Source organism: Poecile atricapillus, chromosome 28 (genome assembly GCF_030490865.1).
Source record: "Poecile atricapillus isolate bPoeAtr1 chromosome 28, bPoeAtr1.hap1, whole genome shotgun sequence".
Taxonomy (NCBI): Eukaryota; Metazoa; Chordata; class Aves; order Passeriformes; family Paridae; genus Poecile; species Poecile atricapillus.
In genome coordinates, this window is record NC_081276.1 from 4,321,027 (window position 1) to 4,342,697 (window position 21,671).

The 21,671-nt window shown below is 48.9% G+C and overlaps 1 protein-coding gene across 8 annotated transcripts in view; it reads right to left on the reverse strand.

Moving 5' to 3' along the window:
* The window catches only part of DOT1L (DOT1 like histone lysine methyltransferase), a 75,458-nt gene that overhangs the window by 10,266 nt on the left and 43,521 nt on the right, over nt 1-21,671 (reverse strand). For 3 of the 8 annotated variants that reach the window (XM_058858641.1, XM_058858637.1, XM_058858636.1), the window contains exons 11-27: nt 21,241-21,347; nt 20,214-20,255; nt 18,938-19,021; nt 17,739-17,973; nt 17,100-17,213; nt 15,708-15,799; nt 12,849-12,950; nt 12,153-12,290; nt 11,067-11,192; nt 9,692-10,170; nt 9,356-9,479; nt 8,489-8,635; nt 7,102-7,228; nt 5,164-5,768; nt 4,334-4,539; nt 2,914-2,978; nt 1,067-2,026 (exon numbers count right to left, since the gene is read on the reverse strand). In XM_058858641.1, the coding sequence (XP_058714624.1) occupies nt 1,067-2,026; nt 2,914-2,978; nt 4,334-4,539; nt 5,164-5,768; nt 7,102-7,228; nt 8,489-8,635; nt 9,356-9,479; nt 9,692-10,170; nt 11,067-11,192; nt 12,153-12,290; nt 12,849-12,950; nt 15,708-15,799; nt 17,100-17,213; nt 17,739-17,973; nt 18,938-19,021; nt 20,214-20,255; nt 21,241-21,347 (3,753 nt within the window). Of the gene's footprint in view, nt 1-145; nt 2,027-2,913; nt 2,979-4,333; nt 4,540-5,163; nt 5,769-7,101; nt 7,229-8,488; nt 8,636-9,355; nt 9,480-9,691; nt 10,171-11,066; nt 11,193-12,152; nt 12,291-12,848; nt 12,951-15,707; nt 15,800-17,099; nt 17,214-17,738; nt 17,974-18,937; nt 19,022-20,213; nt 20,256-21,240; nt 21,348-21,671 lie in introns of those variants that run through there. The other 5 variants (XR_009279713.1, XR_009279712.1, XM_058858642.1 and 2 more) reach the window with 4 other exon arrangements.

The window sequence follows — 21,671 nt, forward strand, 5'->3', positions numbered from 1 at the left end:
ACAAAACAAAAAAAAAAAGAAACAAACAAACAAACAAGCAAAATTATAATAGTTACAGCCCCATACAAAAATATGCAGCGTGAGAAGGCAGCAAGCAATGAAGAGATAATGGTGCAGGCCAGGAGGTACAAAAGGTTCCACTTACCTTTCCTACTGCCAACCTCTAAATGCCACGAGGAAAAATGGTCAGACCCAAGAACTGTCAGTTCTATACCACACAGGCAGAGTTTTGATGAGATTAGAAGTGGTCTTTAGAGTTGGTTATCTGAAGACTCAAAGTGCTGCTCTTCCCTCCCCACCCTCCTGCTCCCCCACTTACAGGGCAGCAGAGGGGAGTTGTAATTCCAGCAAATCTACGTGCTGAGAGATGTGAGAGTTAGGATTTCCCGACATGGTGCCTGAATGATTATGGACAGGTAAGAAAAACTGCCCTGGACACTTAGAATTGGCAGGTTCAGCCTATCTTCTAGTCCTGCCAGCTTGTCCCCGGTGTGGGCCACAGAAGCCAAGCCTGTGCAGAATCCCAGAAGTGCAAGGTGCATATGGCATTGCCCTTCCTGGCCAAGAAATGCTCTTCATGTCCATTCAAGGGCCAGAATGCTACAGAACTCCCAACACCAGCTCCTCTGATGTTCTGCTCCTCCTGGATCATGCTAAATCCATTCAAGGCCTAATCTCAACCTTTACTCAAGTTGACAAGTTAGATAGAGATCCTTAACATGGTACCAGGACAAGTCAAATCTGTTACCTGCAGGCAGACCTAAGTTGGTTCCAACACAGCAACATCTGAACAAGCAAACATTATCAATCACAAAGTCTGGGTGTATTGTTTCATTAAGGTGGTACAACAAGCTCATCTAGCAGACAAAGCTCATGAGATTTCACTGTGGGGAACTGAAATCATCCTAGCAATTCCAAGAGAGAGAGAGAGAGAGAGAGAGGAGACTGGTTATGTGGGACAGATCTGCTTCACATCCTGTAGAAATGAAAGGGTTTCACCCCTGGAGAGGCAGTGTCAGACTTTCCTTTAGGCCCTGTCTTATACCAGAGAAAGAGTTCTGCCTACCTCCAACTGTTCCACCTGTAACCCCAGGAGAGAAGTTCCCCATAGTGTGAGAATTAGTCAGTCTGGTTGCAGCTGATGACACGTGGACCAGACTGGCAGCAGCTGGCATTGAATTAAATAAGGACTGCAATACTGAGGAATTTGTCACCGAGTTGAGGTTTGCTTGCAAGGCCATGGGGCCGAGGGGGAACTGCGATCCAGTGGTCAGAGTGTTGAGGAAAGGATGGTGCGTCGGGACAGACGGCGCTGGGTTCCCTGCTGAGGAAACAGCAGTAGAAAGGCTTTTACCATTCAGAAGGCCACCAGACGAAACAGCAGCAGAAATGAAAAGGTTGTGGCCGTTTTTAAACTCCACGTCTCGGTCCCTTCCCTTGCCGACCTTTCCGTTGTGCTGCACAGAGTTTTTCTCCGCAGACCCCCCCGCTCGGGCGCTCAGCTCGCTGAGCTCTTTGCCCTTCACCCCCGGCCGGCTCAGCTCTTCTCCCTTGGTGCCCAGACCTTCCAGCTGCCTCTTGTTCAGGAAAAGGTTCGTGTCTGACACCCCCAGGTCCTTGCCTCGCTGCGAGGGGAAGCCCAGGGAGCAGGTGGAGGCCGTCCCGTCCGGAGCTTTGTGTGGAAGAGCGGCGCTGTCCATGAAGCCGTGCAGGCCCAGCTCGGAGGACAGGCCCCCGTTGTAGGTGAAGCCATTGGGGGGGTTTGTGCCAGGGCTCAGCCCATCCGAGGGCACTGCCAGGCTCTTCCTGGGGTGTCCTGGGACCTTGGTGTCCATGGCCAGCCCGTCCTCGGAGGGCGGCCTGAAGGCAAACAGGGAGTTCTGGCTCAGGGCTGACACCGCCTGCAAGGGGCTGTCTGTGGTTTTGGTCAGGTTGATGTCAGATATCGGTGAAAAAGTCGATTTCCATTTGCTGCTGTTCATGTTCTCGTTGCTTTGTGCTTGTTTCCTCCCCGATAAGCTGCCACCTGGTTGGGAAGGGGAGGTTTACAAATGTCAATAAACAGAATTCACTAAATCTGCCCCTTGAGAATGGGGTTTTATAGAATCACAGTCCTTAAGGCCAGAAAAAACCTTTAAGATCATCAAGTCCAATCATCAACCAGCACCACCACCATCATGGTTATCACTAAACCATGTCCTCAAGTGCCACATCCATTGTTTTTTTGAACACTTCCAGGGATGGGGACTCCACCACTGCCCTGGGCAGCCCTTTCCAATGCCTGACAATCCTTTTAGTGAAGAAATTCTCACAGTATCCAATCTAAACCACCCCTGAGACCATTTCTTCCTGTCCTATCCCTTGTTTCCTGGGAGCAGAGCCTGATCCCCCCTGGCTGCACCCTCCTGTCAGGGAGTTGTAGAGAGAGAGGATCCCCCCAAACCTCCTTTTCTCCAGGCTGAGCCCCCCCTGCTCCCTCAGCTGCTCCTCGTGCTCCAGACCCTTCTCTGGGCAGCACCCACATTTTTTATCCTTCAACACCCACCTTTTATCAGTCTGTAATTCTATTTCTGAACCAAAGGCAGAAATATTTGTGAAGTCACATAAAAGTCCTTAAAATTCAGTTTAATAATCTGGAAAAGTCTGAAAACACTGATCTGCTTTTTCCCCCTATTTTTGTACTGTAGATCCCTCCTCAAACCCTGAGTCAGTGAAAAATTGGTCAGATCTTTGGTGACCTGTGGCTACAGAAAGAAGCGACTCAAAAACCTGTAATTAGCAGCCCCCTGGCTTAATGATGATTAAGAACAACATTTTGTCCAGCAGCAGAGAGGAAACCTCCCACTGTCTGACAGCTTTGCCCATCCCCAGGCCCAGCCATTACCACAAACAATTCCCATTCCTCACACGTACCATTTTCAACAGTCTTCTGCGGAGATTTGCTTTCCAATGATATTGTTGCAATTTTCCTTTCAATTCTAGTGGGAAAATAGAAAGGTTATAGCACCTATAGCAAACCTTCTGCTGCACATTTACCCTCACAGTCTATACTCCTCATGATTAGGTCTTATCAGATGAGAGAATATAAAAACCAACTCAGCCCCAGTTTTGTGTCACTAAAGGAATTTATAAGCATCAAAAACCCACCACAAACTTAAGGCAGGAGCTATTATAGAATTACTGCTCTTTGACAGGATTAGTGCACATTCAGAGAACTTTGTTGTTGTTTTTATTTCAAAACAAGAAGTAGAAGCACATTTCTATAGTGATTATTTTTCACAGAACCATAGGAGGGTTTAGATTGGGAGGGACCTTAAAGCTCATCCAGTGTCACTCCTGCCATGGCAGGGACACCTTCCACCATCCCAGGCTGCTCCAAGCCCCGTCCAGCCTGGCCTTGGGCACTGCCAGGGATCCAGGGGCAGCCCCAGCTGCTCTGGGCACCCTGTGCCAGGGCCTGCCCACCCTCCCAGCCAACAATTCCTTCCCAATATCCCATCCAGCCCTGCCCTCAGACAGCTTTCCAGCATCTTACACAAGAAAAATATTGCACCCCACAGGCAGGCAAATAATCCATTTCCAGAGTAACACATCAATAGTCTGGGACAGGAACTGAAGAATTTTAAGCAAAGTTTCACACTGGGAGTGAGCAGGAGACAGAGCCTTAGCTAGAGATCACACACAACCTCACTGCTCCTACAAAGCAACACAGTAAGAAAATTACAGAGTCCCAGAATGTCCTGATCTGGAAGAAACCTTCAGGGATGATCAGTGCAGCCCCTGGTCCTGCCCAGACCCCCCAAGAACCCCACCCTGAGCATCCCCGAGAGCGCTGTCCAAACGCTCCTGGAGCTCTGGCAGCCTTGGGGCCGGGCCCATTCCCTGGGGAGCCTGGGCAGTGCCAGCACCCTCGGGGGGAAGAACCTTGCCCTGAGATCCATCCCAAGCCCTGGCACAGCTCCAGCCCTTCCTGGCCTCCTGTCCCTGGCCCAGAGCAGAGCTCAGCCCCTGCCCCTCCGCCTCCCCTCGGGAGGAGCTGCAGCCCCCGAGGAGCCTCCCCTCAGTCTCCTCCATTTCTCAGCCATTTCTTCTCCGGTTATCTCCAAGGCCAGACCCTGCCAGCCTTGCAAACACAGCAGCAGCAGCAGGTTCTCACATTCTACTGCCTGAATACCTTCCCTGTTTCACAGCTCCAGCCACATAAGAGGTCTGGGATAATGGGATGGGCCTTCAAGCAAGGGGAACAAAGAGGCTTAAACACACCCCTCCTGCTGAGAGCAGTGTTATCAGCCCTGAGAGAAACCTCATCCTGAAACTGTGCCTGTGCATTCACCTGCTGCTATTGTGCTCATCCTCAGAGCCCTGCTCGTCATCCGATGTCAGGGGGGAGTAATGGACACCGTTGCTCTGAACGAGGGGCTTCTCCTTTTTCAGCACTGGGGGCTGGTCATTGTCCTGGTAAGGAACAGGAGAGTTCTTCAGGGAGTTTTCAGGAGAGGAAATGGCTGTTATTTCTAAGGGCTGGTTAATGTTATTGACCTGGGTGAGAAGGAAAGAAAGCAGTTACAGATGAGAGTATCCCTGGAAAGGCATCTTGTTAAGGATTTTAATGCAGGTTTAACTTGCTCTGGGACATCCAACAGCTGCTTGTTTAGCACTGCTGCTGCTGTGTTCCACCTCCTGCATTAGAACCTGGGGTGAAAGCTTAAACATAACTTGGAAAAATAGCTAATTTTCATTCTTTGATTTTATGTTTGAAATCAGAAATTATGACCTGGGATAAACCTTTCCTTCTCAAACTACACTGCAGGATCACATGCACACAACTCTCTAGCTGGCTTCATTAGCAAGAATGCCATATGCTTCTGGCACTCCTCTGCTGTTTAGTCAATCTTAGCTTAAACTATTTTCACAATATTGAATCTACAGCCTCAAAAATCAACTTCGCTGCAGAAACAAGCTCTTTGTCACGAGGGAAGAGATTATTTTTAATTTTTAATGCTCTGACAGCAAAGAGCTCTTTGAAGACGTTCTGCTTATACACAAACTGTTCACCAACTCAGTGAAAACGAGAGGCAGGAGAATTGCTGCAGAGAGCCTCCACGGCAATCCCTCATCCCTAATCCCAAGAGCCTTCCCAAAGCTCCTCCCGTGGGCCCTTACCATGGAGTTGATATTGAGCGGTGACCCTGAGGGCTGCGTAAAGAGCCCGGCCACCGAGGGCAGGGATTTGCGTTTCGGGGAGACGGCGGCGTTCCCGCTGGGATTCCCCGTGGAGGATCTCTTCCGCCGGCCGCGCTTCTTCCCGTCCTGCGCGTGGGCCTGGCCGCCGGCCGGCCGGGCGCCGGCGGGCACGGGGCTGTGCTTGCTGGAAGGGGATTGTTTTACATGTCCTGTATTAGGAGAGATTGTAAAGATGATTCTCCTCTTGGCCTCGTTCTCAGGATCTGAAAACGCTGCATCAGACTGCAGGTCCCCCTTTGTTCCTTCGGCAAAGATCTTCTGAGCCTCTGCACTCTGCAGTCCCCCTGCCAGGCTCGGGGCCGGGCCACTTAAGCGGGGGCTCGAGTGCTGCTGAGCAGGGGAGTTCTGCCCAGAGTTCCTCATCATTAGCAAAGGATGTTGTGGAGTGGAACTCCGAGACCCTACAGAGTTAAAGAGACTCCCAGAGTCGTCCAGAGCTGCCTGATCAACACTATGGTTAAGATGGGCTGGGCTGTTTGTAAGATTTCCATTGACTGCCACGGAGCCAGAAGAGTAAGAAAAACCTGTTGAGAGGGAAAGTATAGATCATTGCTGGGGCTGAGCGAGAGAGAGGTCACCGAGTGCAGGGCTGGGAGGGCTGGGAGGGATTCCAGCTCTGCCTGGGGAACAGCCAGTGGCCCTGGGTTACATGGGAAACACACGGCTGATTTTCCACAGGGCAGTGAGAACGTGACTCTGGGTGCTGAGGTGCCAGTGGGGCGTTAGGGACTTCCACTGCTCTCTTGGCAGTTCAGGAAAATTCACGTGGTGTATGGAGGTATCCCATAGAACACGTGCTCCTCCCAGTTTTACACGGAATTCAAGTTTAAGCTTTGTTTGAATGATTACCCCTTCTGAAATCAGGGCTCCTCTGCTCTCAACTCCTTCCTTTCATCAAGGAAATGGATGGCCAGACTCAGTCCTGCCCTTCCCCAAAAAAAGAAGGACTTTGCCATCCACACAGCCCACCTCCTCCAAATTCAACAAAAGGCTCTGTCCTAGGAAGTGACAGGGGACCTTCAAAGACATAGTGGCAGAAAAATGCCACCAGGGAGGAATCTTGGGAAGGGAATTCAGTGTTTGTCACGGGGTATCAAAAATGGGTTTAGGGCTCTAGGATGGCCTGGGCTCTCTAAATGAAAGGTACTACATGGTAATGCTTTACAACAAGGTTTTTTTAAATACTTCATTTGCTTTATAGAGGCAGCCAAGCCCTTTGCAAAACAGATACTGAAACAACCCAAGCCCCTTGGGGTGGTAAACACTGAGAACAAAAGCACTCTCTGCTGAGAGATCAGCTGTAGAACCTACTTTTCCTGGCCCACAACATTCCCAGAGTAGCTAAAGACCATGATTTCCACGGGTGAGTGAGTCAGAAGCAATGTCTGCACCTAAAGGGATCCCCATCCTCTCCCATTTGAGCTTTTCCCATCCAGGGTCTTGTGCCTTGACAGCTGCCCGTGAGGCATCTCCATAACCTGCCCCAAAAATTTATTCTGCTATTTAAAGACCAAGTAAAATAAAACTTTTAGAGCCAGATGACCAGCTGAGGACACAGCTGTGCAACACTCTGCAGGTTTGCCCCACTGTAAATCTGTGGGAATCTCTGGATCCCCAAAGAATTTACAGAAGCAATTGTTTATTTACAAGTAAAGCCACATCAATCCAACCCTTTATGCCAGATGCACCCAAGCTGGAGGCACATCAAAGCATCATCTGTGAGTTTCTGGTCTCACCCACAGTTATCCAGCACTCCAGTGCCTGCAGGACCTGGCAAGAAGAGCTTGGAATATTTGGCTGTGTGTGTTTGTGTGCTGCCCCAGCACAGGAGCAGCTGTGCACAGGTGAGGCTGTTACCTGAGGTAGCCAAAGCCAGAGGCTTGTTTCCAGCAGCATTGCTTATGCCATTATGAGAACTAGCACCAATCTGCTTTTCAAGTGTCGATGAGTCTCTACTCTGGTGAACTGGGCTGGGTGTGCTTCTCTGGGGAGAGAAACAGGCATTTCAGGAAACAGCATCAGAAATTTACAGCTTAAACCAAATTCACATGCATTAGTACATCTGCCTAGGGAAGTGGCTCTACTTCCTCTATGTCCTAGATTCAGCTTGTTTTGAGAAAAGCATGGATCAGCACGTTATGGGCCAAAAATGTAGTGATTAATTATAGTGCAGCGGTATCTCACACACAGCAGACACCATGCAGAGAGGGAGGCTCATCACAGCATATTCAGACTCAGGACAGCTCTGCCAGGAGCAGGAATGGCTCAGGCCACTGCTGCAGCAGGGAGGAGACTGATGGCTGTACCATGTCCCCAGGCCTGTGCTCACAAAGCTCCCCAAAACAACCCCAAAGGGATCATGAAGTGCATTAGGCCATGTCCCCTGGGACACTCACTGGGGATGTTCTCCTAAACATGGAAAACACGTGTGAAATGGCAGCCTGAACAAACAGGGAGGTGCCACTCAGGCCTGGCATTGCCCTGAGGACACCCAGAGCTGGGCAGACTGGTTCTGCTAAAGCCAGAAGTCTTCAGCTGGAAAAATGCAACGGATTCAATATTGTGAACCAACTCCAGCTTTCCCAGTATGGGATTGAAAAACAGGCCATGGATGGATTATAACTCAGCTCTTAGGAAAAGCAGCAAACACTTCTCAGTTCTCTGCTGCAGCACTTCTGTGACAAACTGCTGTGAGAAACTGGACCAGGCCTTTTGGAACTCCTCCTCCACTCAGAGAGGAAAGGACTTGTCACATCTCAAAAAGAGATGCCCCAGAAGTTCTCTGCTACAGAGCAGTCACTCACATGTGAGGTATCACAGCCCCAAGGGGCTGTTCAAGCTCACCCTGCACACGTGTGAGGAGAACAGGCAGCTTTGAAGTGACTGACAGGGAAGAATTCTCTCCCAGGTTCCTGCAGAAAGCAGGGCTAAGAACAAATGGACACATGCAATTCTCTGCTTCCACTGCCACAAACTCTCAGGCTTTTCACCCAGACACACATTCCAGGCTAGGCTCTCCTGAGGCATTTACTTTACTCTCCCTTCCTGGCTGAGCCCCCCCTCCACCCCACAGAGAAAGGAGAGGAAAAATCTACAGGATCCAAGAGCCAAGAGGATGCATCCCCCAGGAGCCTCCCCCGAGGAGCAGACCTCGTGCCCATGGAGGATCCTGGGGCACAGCACCCCATTCCTGCCCACTGGGATTTTAGTTAGGGATGGAAAGTGTTGACAATCCCTTACTCACCACCTTCTCAACACGGCTAGGTAGGACTACGCTGGCCAGAGGGATACTAACAGGGAGTTTATTGGGCTGCACTGTGCTCAGAGGAATACTGATAGGGAGGCTGGTGATAGTTTCTCCATTACTCACAGAGGTTCTCTCTCTCAAAACCTGTAAAATCAAATGAGAAAGCAAAGTTCTTACAGAGGACATTGTAAAGGTTTTTAAGGTACAGGTAACCTGCTCATTTCTATGTGTTTGCCATTCCTGCACTCCTTTTTTTTAGGAATTACAGGACTAGGAGCAATGACTGTACATCAGACAGGGCAGGTGTGGTTACCAGCACCAGGCTCCTGGGACAGCAACATCCCACAGCACAGAAAGGTGTAAATTAAAGCCACTGCTGGCCCCAAGCATCTGCAAAAAGGAAGCCTTAGGCAAGCTCATTTCCCTGTGTTTTGGTTAGAGCTCTGTGAAAAGCACTCAGATGTCAGATTTTGTATCTTGAGGCCCTCTGTAGCAGCCAGATGCATTTCCATGGCAACCTGCTACTGCAGGGCACCTGCTGCTCTGTGAGCCCCAATATGCTCCAAGCCTGCACCAATTACATGGACCAAATATTTTACTCTTTATTTTTATAACTATGAAAGAGCCTCCTTTCCCAGTTCAAGCAGCCAGATGGAACAACAGTCCCACTGCACTGCTGCTGCTCAGAGAGGAGCACATCTTTCTCTCCCTCTGACCAGCTCTGATTTATTGCATCACACCCATTGTATTTTGTGTCATTTCCCATGCCAAGGTGGCCACAGAACGCAGCATTCCTGCATTCCCCAGGCCAACCTGCCCTTTGTTGCCCCAGGGGCAGCACCTGAGCAGCAGCAGATCCTTTACCTTCTCTCCTGCACTGGGTAAGGCCGCGGGGGAGGAGGGCCGAGTTTCCTGAGGACTCAGCTTTATGCCATTTGCAATTCCAGGGCTTGGATATGTAAGGCCATTCTCTTTGACATGCTCAGCTCTGGAAGGGAGATGCACAGTTGTCAGGATACAAAAACCAGTGACAAGGAATTCCCGTACCACACTCAAGGCACTGTCCCAATTTATTTACCCCATTAGCTCTCACAGCTCATTTTAAAACAAATAAACCTCCAATGTGAAAAATATCTTTCCACAATCTATATTACCAATGCTATAAACACCAGCCACTACCCTCTTCCCCATCCCTCTCACCTCTGTATCTCATTAGCTGTTGCTTTTCCATTGACTCCGTGGTCCTGATTCAAGTGTCTCCGCAGGGCAATTTTAGCAGGGGAAAACCTGGTGTAATCAGGGAGGGACAGGCTCGTCACCTTGTCTGCCTTCTGCCTGCTGTGGTTGGGGGTGCAGGGCACGATGTCTTGGTCCAGGTGGGAGTTGGGGTACTGGGGGGTGTTCTGCTTGGATGAAGGCCGGCTGAAGGCGTGCTGGAGCTCGTAGGGGGTGGCGTGGCCGTTCATGGACAGCTCGGGGCTCATGCCATTGATGTGGGGCATGGGGAACTTGGAGCACTCCAGCTCCAGCTGGAACCTGCCGTGCTCAGCCTCGGGGTCACGGCTCAGGTGGCTTTTGCTGTGCAGCTGCACTGACAGGGGCTCCTCTGAGGGTGTGTAGGACTTGAGCTGCAGCAGCTCCTGCTGCCGCTGACTCTTCTCAAGTTCCACAATGCTGATCTTTAAAGGAAGAGGAAAACAAAAATTAAAGACTATACTTAGCAATTCTATCACATTATGAAGTTTTGCTTCCAAATTCTTCTAAGTAAAAGTGTCCCTGCTTCTGGGAACAATGCAGAACAAGGGACCCAAAGTCTGAGAAAAATTTCTGCTCTGAGCTTAAGACCAAAAGGCCCAGGTGAGAGGAATGGCTCAGAGACCCTGAGAAAGAACATTCTGGATCTTAAAACCAAAAGGAAGATATCTCCAACTTACAGAGAGAGTGTGGAGTAACTCAGTACTGCACAGTCACTTCATGCCAAGACATCCAGCAAAAGGCTGGGATAGCTCTGGAGCCAATCTCACAGGGAAAGAAAAGCTCTTCACACAAAGGAGTTTAATTTCTTGTTGCTGTGAGAAATGTCACTCTGGGGGAAATGATTCCCACCCTCTCCCTGGAAGTGTCCCAGGCCAGGTTGGACAGGGCTTGGAGCACTCTGGGATGGTGGAAGGTATCTCTGCCCATGGCAGGGATGGAATGAGATAAGCTTTAAGGTCTCTTCCAACCCACACCAGTCTGGGAATCTGGGATTCCTGAACTGAGACATCAGAGCACACATGAAAAACATCAGCTTGTGATTTTTAATTATATGAAATGATAAACCATGATTCCTCCTTCCACAGCATCACCAAGGAATCAGGTCATGGTATCTACTGCCTTTGTAAGTTATCCACAACCTTATTTACTAAAATCCTCAAATAGAAAGCTCAGTCTCTGGGGGAGCAAAAAGAGAATAAACAAAAAAGCAGCACCTGGTTCATCTTTTCCCATCATATTTAGTGTAACACCCATAACTGGCCCATTGCTCAAGAGCTACCCCAAACTGGTGACTCTGCATTTATTTCTTGCTCTCTACCTGCAGTTCCAAACAGTGCTTTTGCTTCTCAGAAATCTGATTCTTCAAGGCCTGCTTCTCTTTCAGCAAGTTCTCCAGTGACAGCGTTGACCAATCCAGCTTCAGTTCTTCACACCGAGCCTTCAGCTGCAGGGACACACAGGGACAGGGACAAACAGGTCAAACCACAGCTCTCACCTCTGCACACCCCCTGGGGTCCCAGCTGAAAGCAGGAACTTTGCACTGAATGTGCAAGAACCCCTTAGCCCATTGAAAAGTCCTCCCAGCTTGGTGCTGGGGAGTGTGGCAGGAGGTGACCTGGCTCTTTTTCAAGTAGTGTCATCACCCACCCTCACTGCTTCCACATCCAGATATTCCATTCATCTACCTCCTGAGGGGGCTCAGCCTGGAGAAAAGGAGGCTCAGGGAGCCCTTCTGGCTCTGCACAACTCCCTGCCAGGAGGGGACAGCCAGGGGGGGTCGGGCTGTGCTGCCAGGGAACAGGGACAGGAGGAGAGAGAACGGCCTCAGGCTGGGCCAGGGGAGATTCCAATTGGAGATGATGTCCCAGTTTAGGGAGTCACCCCAGGACAGATGGGTAAAATTTCCTCACTGAAAGGGTTGTCAGGCATTGGCATAGGCTGCAAGGGCAGTGCTGGAGTCCCCAGCCCTGGAAGTGTTCAAACAAGTGGATGTGACATTGAGGACGTGGTGTTTTGGTGACCGTGGTGCTGGCTGATGGTTGCACTCGATGACCTTACAGGTCTTTTCCCACATGAACAGTTCCAGGATTCTCTGAGTTACCAACATGAGCACCACAGGAGTGCTGCCACAGCAAGCCCTGCACAAACTCCCTGTCCAGCCAGACCCAGACTCAGTGACACCCAGAGCTGTTTGGGGACACAGCTGAGGGCAGAGCCAGCTGCCACCTTAGGATTTGCTATGGGATAAATCAAAGGTAAAAAAGGACTCCCTGCAGGCTTCCCCCCATCATCCCCCTGTTTCAAAGGACCCTGAGGAGCTGGATGATGTTTCAGCCCCCAGCTCATGCCCTGTTCTCAGCCAAAGGGCAGCACCCCCTGTTCCCTGCCCAGGGGCTGGACCCACCAGCTGCAAGCTCTGGTTCCTGAGTTCACTGTTGTCCTTCTCCAGCTGTTTTGTCTGTTCTTTCAGCTGCTGGTTGTGAGCAGAGATTTCCTTCTGAGCCTGGATCAGGTCGTTGTACGTCAGAGCTTTAACTCCCAACTAAAAGGTGAAGGGTGAGATCAGTCAATAAAGTCCTGCCAGCCTCATTCCCAGTGACTGTCCCATTCCCAAGTGACACTGAGGAGATCTGCAGAGCTCTGCAGCTCTCAGGACCTCTCCCAGCATTCTCCAAGGCACTTTGTGGCTGCTGGGGGATAACAAGGAAGGACACAAAGACCTTGGAACTGCTGTTCCACCCCTGCAACTGTAAAACTGGCATTTAGGCTTTACCAGCCAACAGAACTGCCTGTGGAAAGCCTCCACCATTCCCTCCTGTGCTGCTGAGCTTGGTTGGCAGCAGAGTTTGAGCAGCAGAGGATGAATCCTTCACCAAACACCACATGGCTGTGGTTTGTCCCCTTCCTTGGGCAGCAGGCACACAACAATTCCAACAACAAACACAAAACATAACCAGAGAGTGACAAATATTGCACCTTTCTGAGCCTGATCTGCTGCAAAGCAGAGGCTGAAGACCTGAGGCTGCTCTGGTTTTACTCAGCTTGACCAGAAATGTTTGCATGCAGCTGACTCAGAAACATCCCCCCAGCACAGAGGTACCTCATCGAGCTTCTGCTGAAACAGGCGTTTGATTTCCTCTTTCTGGGCCTGGCAGTGGGTGAATAACTGCTGGGCTGTCCCCATCAGCTGAGCATTCTTCTCCTAGAAGAGGCAACAGTGACAAAACACACTTTTAGCACCAGCTGCAGCATGGGCCATCTCAAGGAGATGTTTGTGGAGCACTTTAGGAGTAACTTGGATGCAGGAGAGCTCGTCCAGCCCTGCCTCAGACTCCTGAGAGCCCGGATTTGTTGGGGTGTGATACTGGTGGAGTTAAGCCAGCTGAAAAGAGCTTTTAAGTAGGTTTTTCTTCCTGTATGGCAAAATACAATCAAGGCAGTCTGAAAAACTCATTTTTATCCTCCTAGTGCATCGTGAAGCAGCAGCAATAATCACATCCCACAGAGCAGAAATAGAACTGGAAAAGATTATCTGCATGAAATCTGCTCCCAAACTGGGAACTGGCTCTAAATCCCCAGAGCCCCAGTTCAGAGTTTCCCTGTCCAATACTCATGGAAGAGATGCAGCAAATGAAAATATACTGTGGAGGAGGCAAGAAGAAAGTCCCAAATAAACCAAACCAATTCTCCTATTTGTGCCACCATTATTTCAGCAGGTCACCTGAGCCTCTCAGAGCACATTCCCTGCCCAGAACATTCCTTAAGCAGATCCCTGCTCCCTCAATCCGTGGCCATGCACAGCAAAGGGCAGGACAGGACTGGCTGAAGAGCCTCATTTATCCAGCCCCAAATGCAGGATTAGTGCAGCAAGGACAGGGAGCTTTGGGATTATCCTGTTCTCCACCTTGTGCTGCTGAGGCCAAGCAGGGATTGCACAGACTGAGCCATTGCTCCAGAAAAAGTGGGCAACAAGAGCAAAAAGCAGCTTGATCCTTTCCAACCTTAATAATTCCGTGACTCCATGACTGATCTTCCAAGCAGGGAAGCAGCAGTGCTGGAAATTCCCCATGTGCAGGAACATGGGGAAATTTGGGAAAACAGTCCCTGCAATGCTAAAGGGACTGCTCTGGGGGATGCTGAAAAATCATTTTTGTTTTCAATATGAAGCATTTAATTCAGCCTTCCCAGGCACTGCAGGGGCTGACAGCTCCATCTAAGGGCACTCTGGGAAGCAGCAGCTGATTTCAAAATCATTATTACAGAGAGATTTTTATTGTACTTGAAAACCTTCCTGTAAGAGGGAGATACTGAACAGACCATACCCAGCCCCTCACCCAGCCAAGTTCTGCCTCTGTGAGGTTTAATTTGCTATGTAACACTCCATAAAAAAATATTTTCATACTGAATTCCTCATTTTAACATTTAGAAGTGTGGAGAAGCTGTTGGACACCACCACCAAGTGATGACTTTTCCACACTCCTGATTCATTCTCTGTGCAGGGCACAACCCTTGCACACCATCATTTCATTTCTGCAGGAGACAGGTTCACTTCATGCTGACTTTCCTGACAAGTGCAGAACAAGCAGAAAAATCTGCTGCTTCAGGAAAAGGATGAAAGTTCTGTGTGCTGATTGACTGTGAAAGCAAATGGAAATAAACACAGAAAAAGAGATTTCCATGAACACCAGACCAGCACCAACCACTTCTCAGTAAGGAATGGGGTGGCACAAGTTAATCTCTCTCCTCTGGAGAGTTCCCAACATGGAAAACACGATAAAAAAGCCCTGTGGCTTTTTTGACATTTTCACAAAGACTACAGAGCGAAGGAAAGCTTCCACAGGGAATGCCAAAAGCTGAACCTGGACAGAATTCCAGACTGGTTTGGGTTGGAAGGACATTAAAGTTCATCCAACCCCACCCCTGCCATGGCAGGGACACCTTCCACCATCCCAGGCTGCTCCAAGCCCCGTCCAGCCTGGCCTTGGGCACTGCCAGGGATCCAGGGGCAGCCACAGCTGCTCTGGGCACCCTGTGCCAGGCACTGCCCACCCTCCCAGCCAACAATTCCTTCCCAATATCCCATCCAGGCCTGCCCTCTGGCACTGGGAGCCATTCCCTGTGTCCTGTCCCTCCAGGCCTTGTCCCCAGTCCCTCTCCAGCTCTCCTGGAGCCCCTTTAGGCACCAGAAGGTTTGAACTGGAAGTTCAAGTTTACTGCTGAGAATTATGGGGAAAGGCTCCTCCACAGAAGCAGCAGAACAGACTCTCATCAGGGCTAATTGATGTAGCAATGAAATCATTCATAGCTGAGACAAAGCAAGACAAGAAGGTGTTCAGGCAGGAGATCTCCTCCCTCTGCTGGTGGCTCCATGGCAGAGAAACATCCCAGCTCCAGGACTCTCCTCATCTTTCCACACTTTCCAGTCCATGATTTGGGACTTTACACTTTGCTCATCAGTGCAATCCAAAACATTCTGATTTATCAATATAAATCCTCAAAACCAGTGATGAAAGTTTGGGTTTCTTAATCCCTATGAACTATGGTTCATAGAATCCTGGAACTGGTTTGGGTTGGGAGGGACCCATCCCTGGAAGTGTCCAAGGCCAGGTTGGACAGGACATGGAGCAGAATGGGACAGTGGAAGGTGTCCCTGCCCAGGGCAGGGGTGGCACTGGATGGGCTGTAAGGTCTCTTCCAAGCCAAACCATCCTGGGATTTTGTGATTCCAAGTCAGCATTGACTGGTGGGGGCACAGAAGGAACAAGGGAGCTGCAGCTCTCTCACTGTGCAGATTTAAGCACACAAAAAGTGAGTTTGCAACAAAATCCCCTGGCAGTTGTTCAGCCTAAGCAGGACTGATGTAAATGCACACAATTCCCATCTCCAGCATTCTTCCCCACATCCCAGGAACTTTAGAGTCTGGTAATTTTGTTTAGAAATGTTAAAAAGTGAGACCCACCTTTTCCTGCTCCAGTAACTGTTGCAGACTTGCTTTGTACTGAGGAGTTTTCATGTATGCCATGAACTGCATGTACTGGATCTTAAATGAGTCTGCAAAATAAATCAGATCAGGAATTTCAGCAGGGGGAAAATGCCATGCCTCTGTTTACCCCTATTTCCTCTCCTCACTTGTCTCTCCCTTGCTTTTGATTTGGACCCTGAGTCAGACCAAGCCATTGGGGATGGATTTAAGAACATGCTGAAAATCCCTCTCCTGGCACAAAAGGAATTCTTGGATCCATCAGGTCCAATGGAAGCCATGACAACACATCCAAAGAGGCAGAGGAGGGTGCTGGGGGCTGAGGATGTGTTTGCATGACCAAAGAGGAGCTGAATGGTTTTAGTGCTCTGTAAGCAAAAATAATAAAAAAATGAGCTGCAGGAGCCCAAACCAGCCCTGAGCTCAGAGCACTCACCCAGCACCAACACAGGGCCTGTTCCTCCTCCTCTCCCCTCCACACACGAGGAGCTCTACACCCAGTTTACTCTCCCCTCCAAGGAGCATTTGGCTTCTCATTACCCTTTATCTCCAGCAATGACCCTTCCTCATCCCCAGCCCTTCCATCATTAAAGCAACCCCAGGATTAAGCCCAGTCTGCTGCACAGAACAGACATTTACGTGGTGAGCAGAAACCTGCACAAGGCTCAGCCCAGACAAAGGTCATTGACCCCATCCACCCTGCCTCAAAACATTCCTTAAAAATCACTCTTTTGCCACAAAGTATCTCTTTCAATTACTCTTTTTCTCTCTCCTTCTCTTCAACAAGGGATCAGCTGCAACTGACACAACAGCAGGAGAGCACAAGTTAAGGACATCACTGATGCCCTCGGTCCCCACACAGACAGGACCATTCTGTCAGATTCTCAGAGCATCCTGGACTGGCTCATGCCCAGTGCCAAAAGCCAGAAACAGCTGGGAGGGGACAGACAGCACAAGATTAAAAAATCCCCTCCAGGTTTTCCCTTAAATCACTTCTTGCACATGAAGTGCATTTTCCAACCACACCTTTGTGACCTCAGACTCTCAGACAGAACCTCGTTTATTGGCTCTGAGCTCAGCAGAGGAAATGGAGTGGTGTTCCTCAGGATTAAGAGAATGGTTTTATTTCAAATAAAGCCATTTCTGACTATTTCTGCTAAATCCAGGCTTGCAGCCTGTTGTGCCAAAGGAGAGCTGAAACAACATCAGGGAACAAAGGCAGAGTGAAACACCAACTTCAGCGGGATGGGGGGACCTTGTGGTGATGCCAAAGGATGTGGGGCAGGCAGGGGAAAGTGGGGAAGAGATAATCCCCCTCCTGCCCCATGCAAAACCCCAAAGGGGAGGTGGGCAGGCCAAGGGCAGCCTTACCTAGCAGCTTCTGTAGTGCAGGGGGGGTGGGTGCCACCAGGAGCTGGTTGGACGAATGCCGTTGCACTTTAGGAGGTAGTTGGTAATATGGGCTATGAGGTGACTTGTAGGCATCTGGAGAGACACAAACACAGCCCCAGGTCAGCACTCAGTGTTTGGGACAAGGACAGGAGCTTCACCACTGAAAATTCGGGATTTGTAATGAGATCCAGCAGCTTAGTCCATCAACACACAGCTCCAAACACATCCACAGACTGCTCCAAACTGTTAGGAAGGGTAAGGGGTGTCTGTGATCCATCCTAAGAGCAGCAGCTGAGAGAAGGCAGCTCAGCCCCAGCTCCTGGCTCAGTACCCACAGACAGATCCCACCCCCAGCCCTATCAATACATTCATCACCATCAATCACCATTAATCCCACCCCTATCCCATCAATACATTCATGCCATCACCATTAACACATCCATCACCATCAAAACATTAATCCCACCCACATCACCATCAATCCCATCACCATCATCACAGCTTTGCTCTGGTGACAACAGGGAAGTTATGCCACACAACCAAACCCAACCTGGCAATAAGGAGCACATCCAGAGCGTCAGAGATTTATCCAGGCTCTTCCAGCACCCCTGCACTCACCCTGAGGAGAGGATGAAGATGTCTGGGAGACAGTCTGAGCATGCAGAAGTTCTAGTGCAGTTTGGTTCTTCTTGGTCTTGCGTTCAGTACTTGCTGTGTTCATTTTCTTGGGGCGGCCTCGTTTCCTCCCTGCCATTTTCCTGCCTTTCTTACTCAGCTTTTTCTTCCGGGCCTTGGAGGGAGATGGCTTTTTTACAGAATTTGCTGCAGCTTTTTCTTCTTCAGCACCAGAATCCTGAGAGATTTTGAAAAACTTTGGTCATTTCTACCCCCATATGCAGCATTCCTTTTCAGCAAAATAAATAACGGTGTTTAACTTTCTGAAAGGAAACTGAAGCATTGTAGTTCAGTAACTTGCCAGGGAAGTGGACTTGCTTGGGATAAGAGTTGTTCCCAAGGGGTTGTGCTCATTCTCTTCTGGACTTATCCATTAAAGAATAGAAAATGCTGAGGGAGGAGAACTTCAGGCAGGATTAGGTGGGATATTGGGAAGGAATTGTTGGCTGGGAGGGTGGGCAGGCCCTGGCACAGGGTGCCCAGAGCAGCTGTGGCTGCCCCTGGATCCCTGGCAGTGCCCAAGGCCAGGCTGGATGGGGCTTGGAGCAGCCTGGGATGGTGGAAGGTGTCCCTGCCATGGCTGGGGTGGAACTGGAGGAGCTTTAACGTCCTTCCAGCAAAACTGTTCTGTGAATCTGTTAAATCTGTATCTGCTGTCTAACAAAAGCTGATTATTCATCCTTCCCTGACTACATTCTTCAAGTGAATTTCACTCAAAACTCAAAGTACAATCACTATTTTATATTTTTGGGCATGAACAGGCGCTGCGTTCCTCACAGCATTACCCAAGAAAGGAAATGAGTCTTTGCAGAAGAGACTCAGCACTCTGAACTCCATTCTGTGGGCTGTGACTCAGGGACAGCTCTGCAAACTCCTGCTGGATGCAAGCGAGGGTGGACAACCAACTATTCATCTTACAACACTTTTTTTTTTTTCCAGAATTAGTGGTGCAACTCCCAAGTGCAGCTTTTATTAACTCACTCCATCATATTTTTGGGCACAGCAACAGCTAGAGCAGTTTGTGTGCTCAGAGTAAAAACCCAGCAGCCTTCCCACAGAGCCAGGCTTCTCCTGACTCAGAGCATGAGCTCATGCACAGCCACAGGAAACACATTCAGAGCACAGAAGTGCAGGATGTTCACCTTGTTTTCTTGGATCTTCGTTGGAGTCGTTGTGTTACTTTTGTTTTCTCTTTGTTGACGACGTCTAGCTGCCTCTTGTTCCTCCTGGGGAGGAGGGATGGGAGATTTCACCATTTGCTCATGTATTTATCACTTTTTAATACAGATCACCTTGTTTCCCAGCTTAGTTTTCCAAAAGAAAAGGGAACAAACTTCCCCTTGGCTCAGGCCACATTCAGGTGAGAACAAGTCCTTTTGCACCTCCAGAGGGAATTAAATCTTTTAAAATCTTCCACCACTGGAAGTGGCAAAGCCATTAATCATCATCTCATTTAACTCCAGCCAAGTTTATTGAGGTGACTAATAAAAAACAAAAGCAGCAACTTTTCAGGTTGATTTTCTCCCAGGCTGACAAGAAATTTCCTTGTTCAGAGAAAATCTCTTTTCCTCTCAGGAAAAGAAACTTCTTTCAGACAGGAAATTTCCAAGAGCTCAGTCAAAGCCTTTCCTGCACCTTCCAGGTGAGGTTTAATCTGCATAAGACTTCTGGCAATTCCAACACTCCTTTGATTTAAGCACATTATCAACCAAACCAGTGGCAGGTTTAAGTGTGAAAAGCAGGGAAGGTCAGAAGTATCCTGACCTTTTTTTATTTTTCTCTAAGAAGTCTTTCTTTGTCCCAAATTTGAGTGGAGCAATCAGAAATAATTCCCTTTCAGAGCCCCCATGAGTCTGTTCTTACAGTCAGCCTGAGGATGAACATTCACCTGAAGTTTTAAATTAAGTGGCCTCTCTTAATTCTCTTCCTGGGAATCCACTGATTATTTCAAATTAACACAGCCCTTCACAGTCCCAAAAATTCTCTGGTATTTTAATTCCACGTGAATTTTCCCAGACTGCAGCAAATGACAACTCACTCTGTGCCTCCAATGGCACGTCCCAAAAGGAACATTTCAGGGCATTGCTCAGCTTCATTTCAGGAGCTGAGCACGGGGACAGATTCAAACCATCATTCCCTTCTTTAATTCCAGTTCTTTAATGAAGAAATAGCTCATTACAGACCACCAGTGCAAGGTAAAAGCACCTTGGGGCTGCCCCATTAATTCTCTATTAGAAATCCCTTGGACATGATTGAATTAGTGCTTGATGGCATCTGAGACTTCCCTTCAATTAGCTCCATGTTCTTTGCCTACCAAGAAAATTTGATTTCCTATCAATTCTGTCCACCTGTGATTAAATTCCTCACGGTGGCTGCTCCCTTACTTTGAGTTTTCTACAGAAAATGATTGAAACTTACCCTGAGTTTTGGATTTTTGAGACTAGAAAAATAGTTTTCAAGCTGAAAATAGAAAGAAAAGAGAGTCATCCTCAAAGCCATGACAGATGAACACAGAATAATACCATATTAGCTTAAAACAAGTGCAGAACTGCAGAAATTCTGACTGCTTTGCTTCTGATAAGCTACATCAAGAAGCCATTTACATTCATTCTTTTCAGCCACCCAGTCTGTTGTGTAACAGGGCAGAATCCAACCTCTACAAGGTTTTATCATCCCCACCACTGCCTGGCCTTGTTTTAAAGCTTTGTGTCACATATCTTCCCTCAGCAGAGGTTGATTTTTAATGAAATTATTTTCACTGAAGCTGCTGCACCCTCGTACTCCACCATTTATCTGCACTCTGGCACATTCCTGAACAAAAGCTTTGTTAGACTACAGCAGAGTAAGGAAAACAGCCTTACTATCCCACTGCAAAAACCTTGGGGCAGGAAAAATGATTTGTCCACAAATGCTTTTATTTTCATAGGGTTTGTTGGCTTTTATGGAGGGCTTGGGGGCTTTTTTGTGGGGGGTTGGTGGTTTTTTTTGGGGGGGAGGGCTGTTGTTTGAGTATTTTATTGTTGTTGGTTGGTTTTTGGGTTTTTTGTTTAATTTTCTTTAAAAAAACAGTGAATGCATCACCATTGTTCTGGAGCTTGGGCTGCTTCTACAGCAGCTGAGAATTTTACTAACATTGAGATTTCCTGGTTGAATATGACTGAATGAAATGGTCTGTGCACCACAGAGGAATCAAAGCCCCACTGAGTCTTTTCTCTGTGAGGAAATAACAGCAGGAGACCCCAGTTCTTAGGAGCTGCAGAAGGAATTTTATCATTGAATCTCTGCAGCTTCAGTAAATCAGCAGTGCCCTTAACCCCAGGGTGTGTGGAACCCTGGAGCAGCCAGAGTGGGTTTGCACACTCAGGTGTGTAAATCCACCAAGGGACACAAGGAGAGGAGAAGGATGTAGAGGTGGGAAATGCTGCCCTGCACCCCTGGTACTCACTATGGTTCTGTCAATCGTGTGCAGGTAGTAGGAGACTGGCTTCCCCGTCCAGGACACGGAGCCCTTCAGTGGTGACAGCTCCACAACCCTCATGATAGTGCCAATATCTGTGGGAGGAGAGCCAGGTTAGGGGAAAGCTCAGCTGAGACCAGCCAGGCACCAACACAGAGAAATGTGGTTTGCAGATCCCACAGGAAAACACTGCTGGGGGTTTGAAGGGAATTTCTTCTCTCTTGCTACGTGCACCCCACAGGAAACAAACATGTGGGACATGTACCTCTGAGCCAGCCACCCCAGAGTGAGTTACCCAGCTCTGGCCAACACAACTGTGTCCCACACAACTCTTCCAAGGAACAACACATGTGTGTGTGACAGGATTGAATTAAACTGTCCCAAAACGTCACCAACCCAGCCCCTGTCAGCTGCAGCTG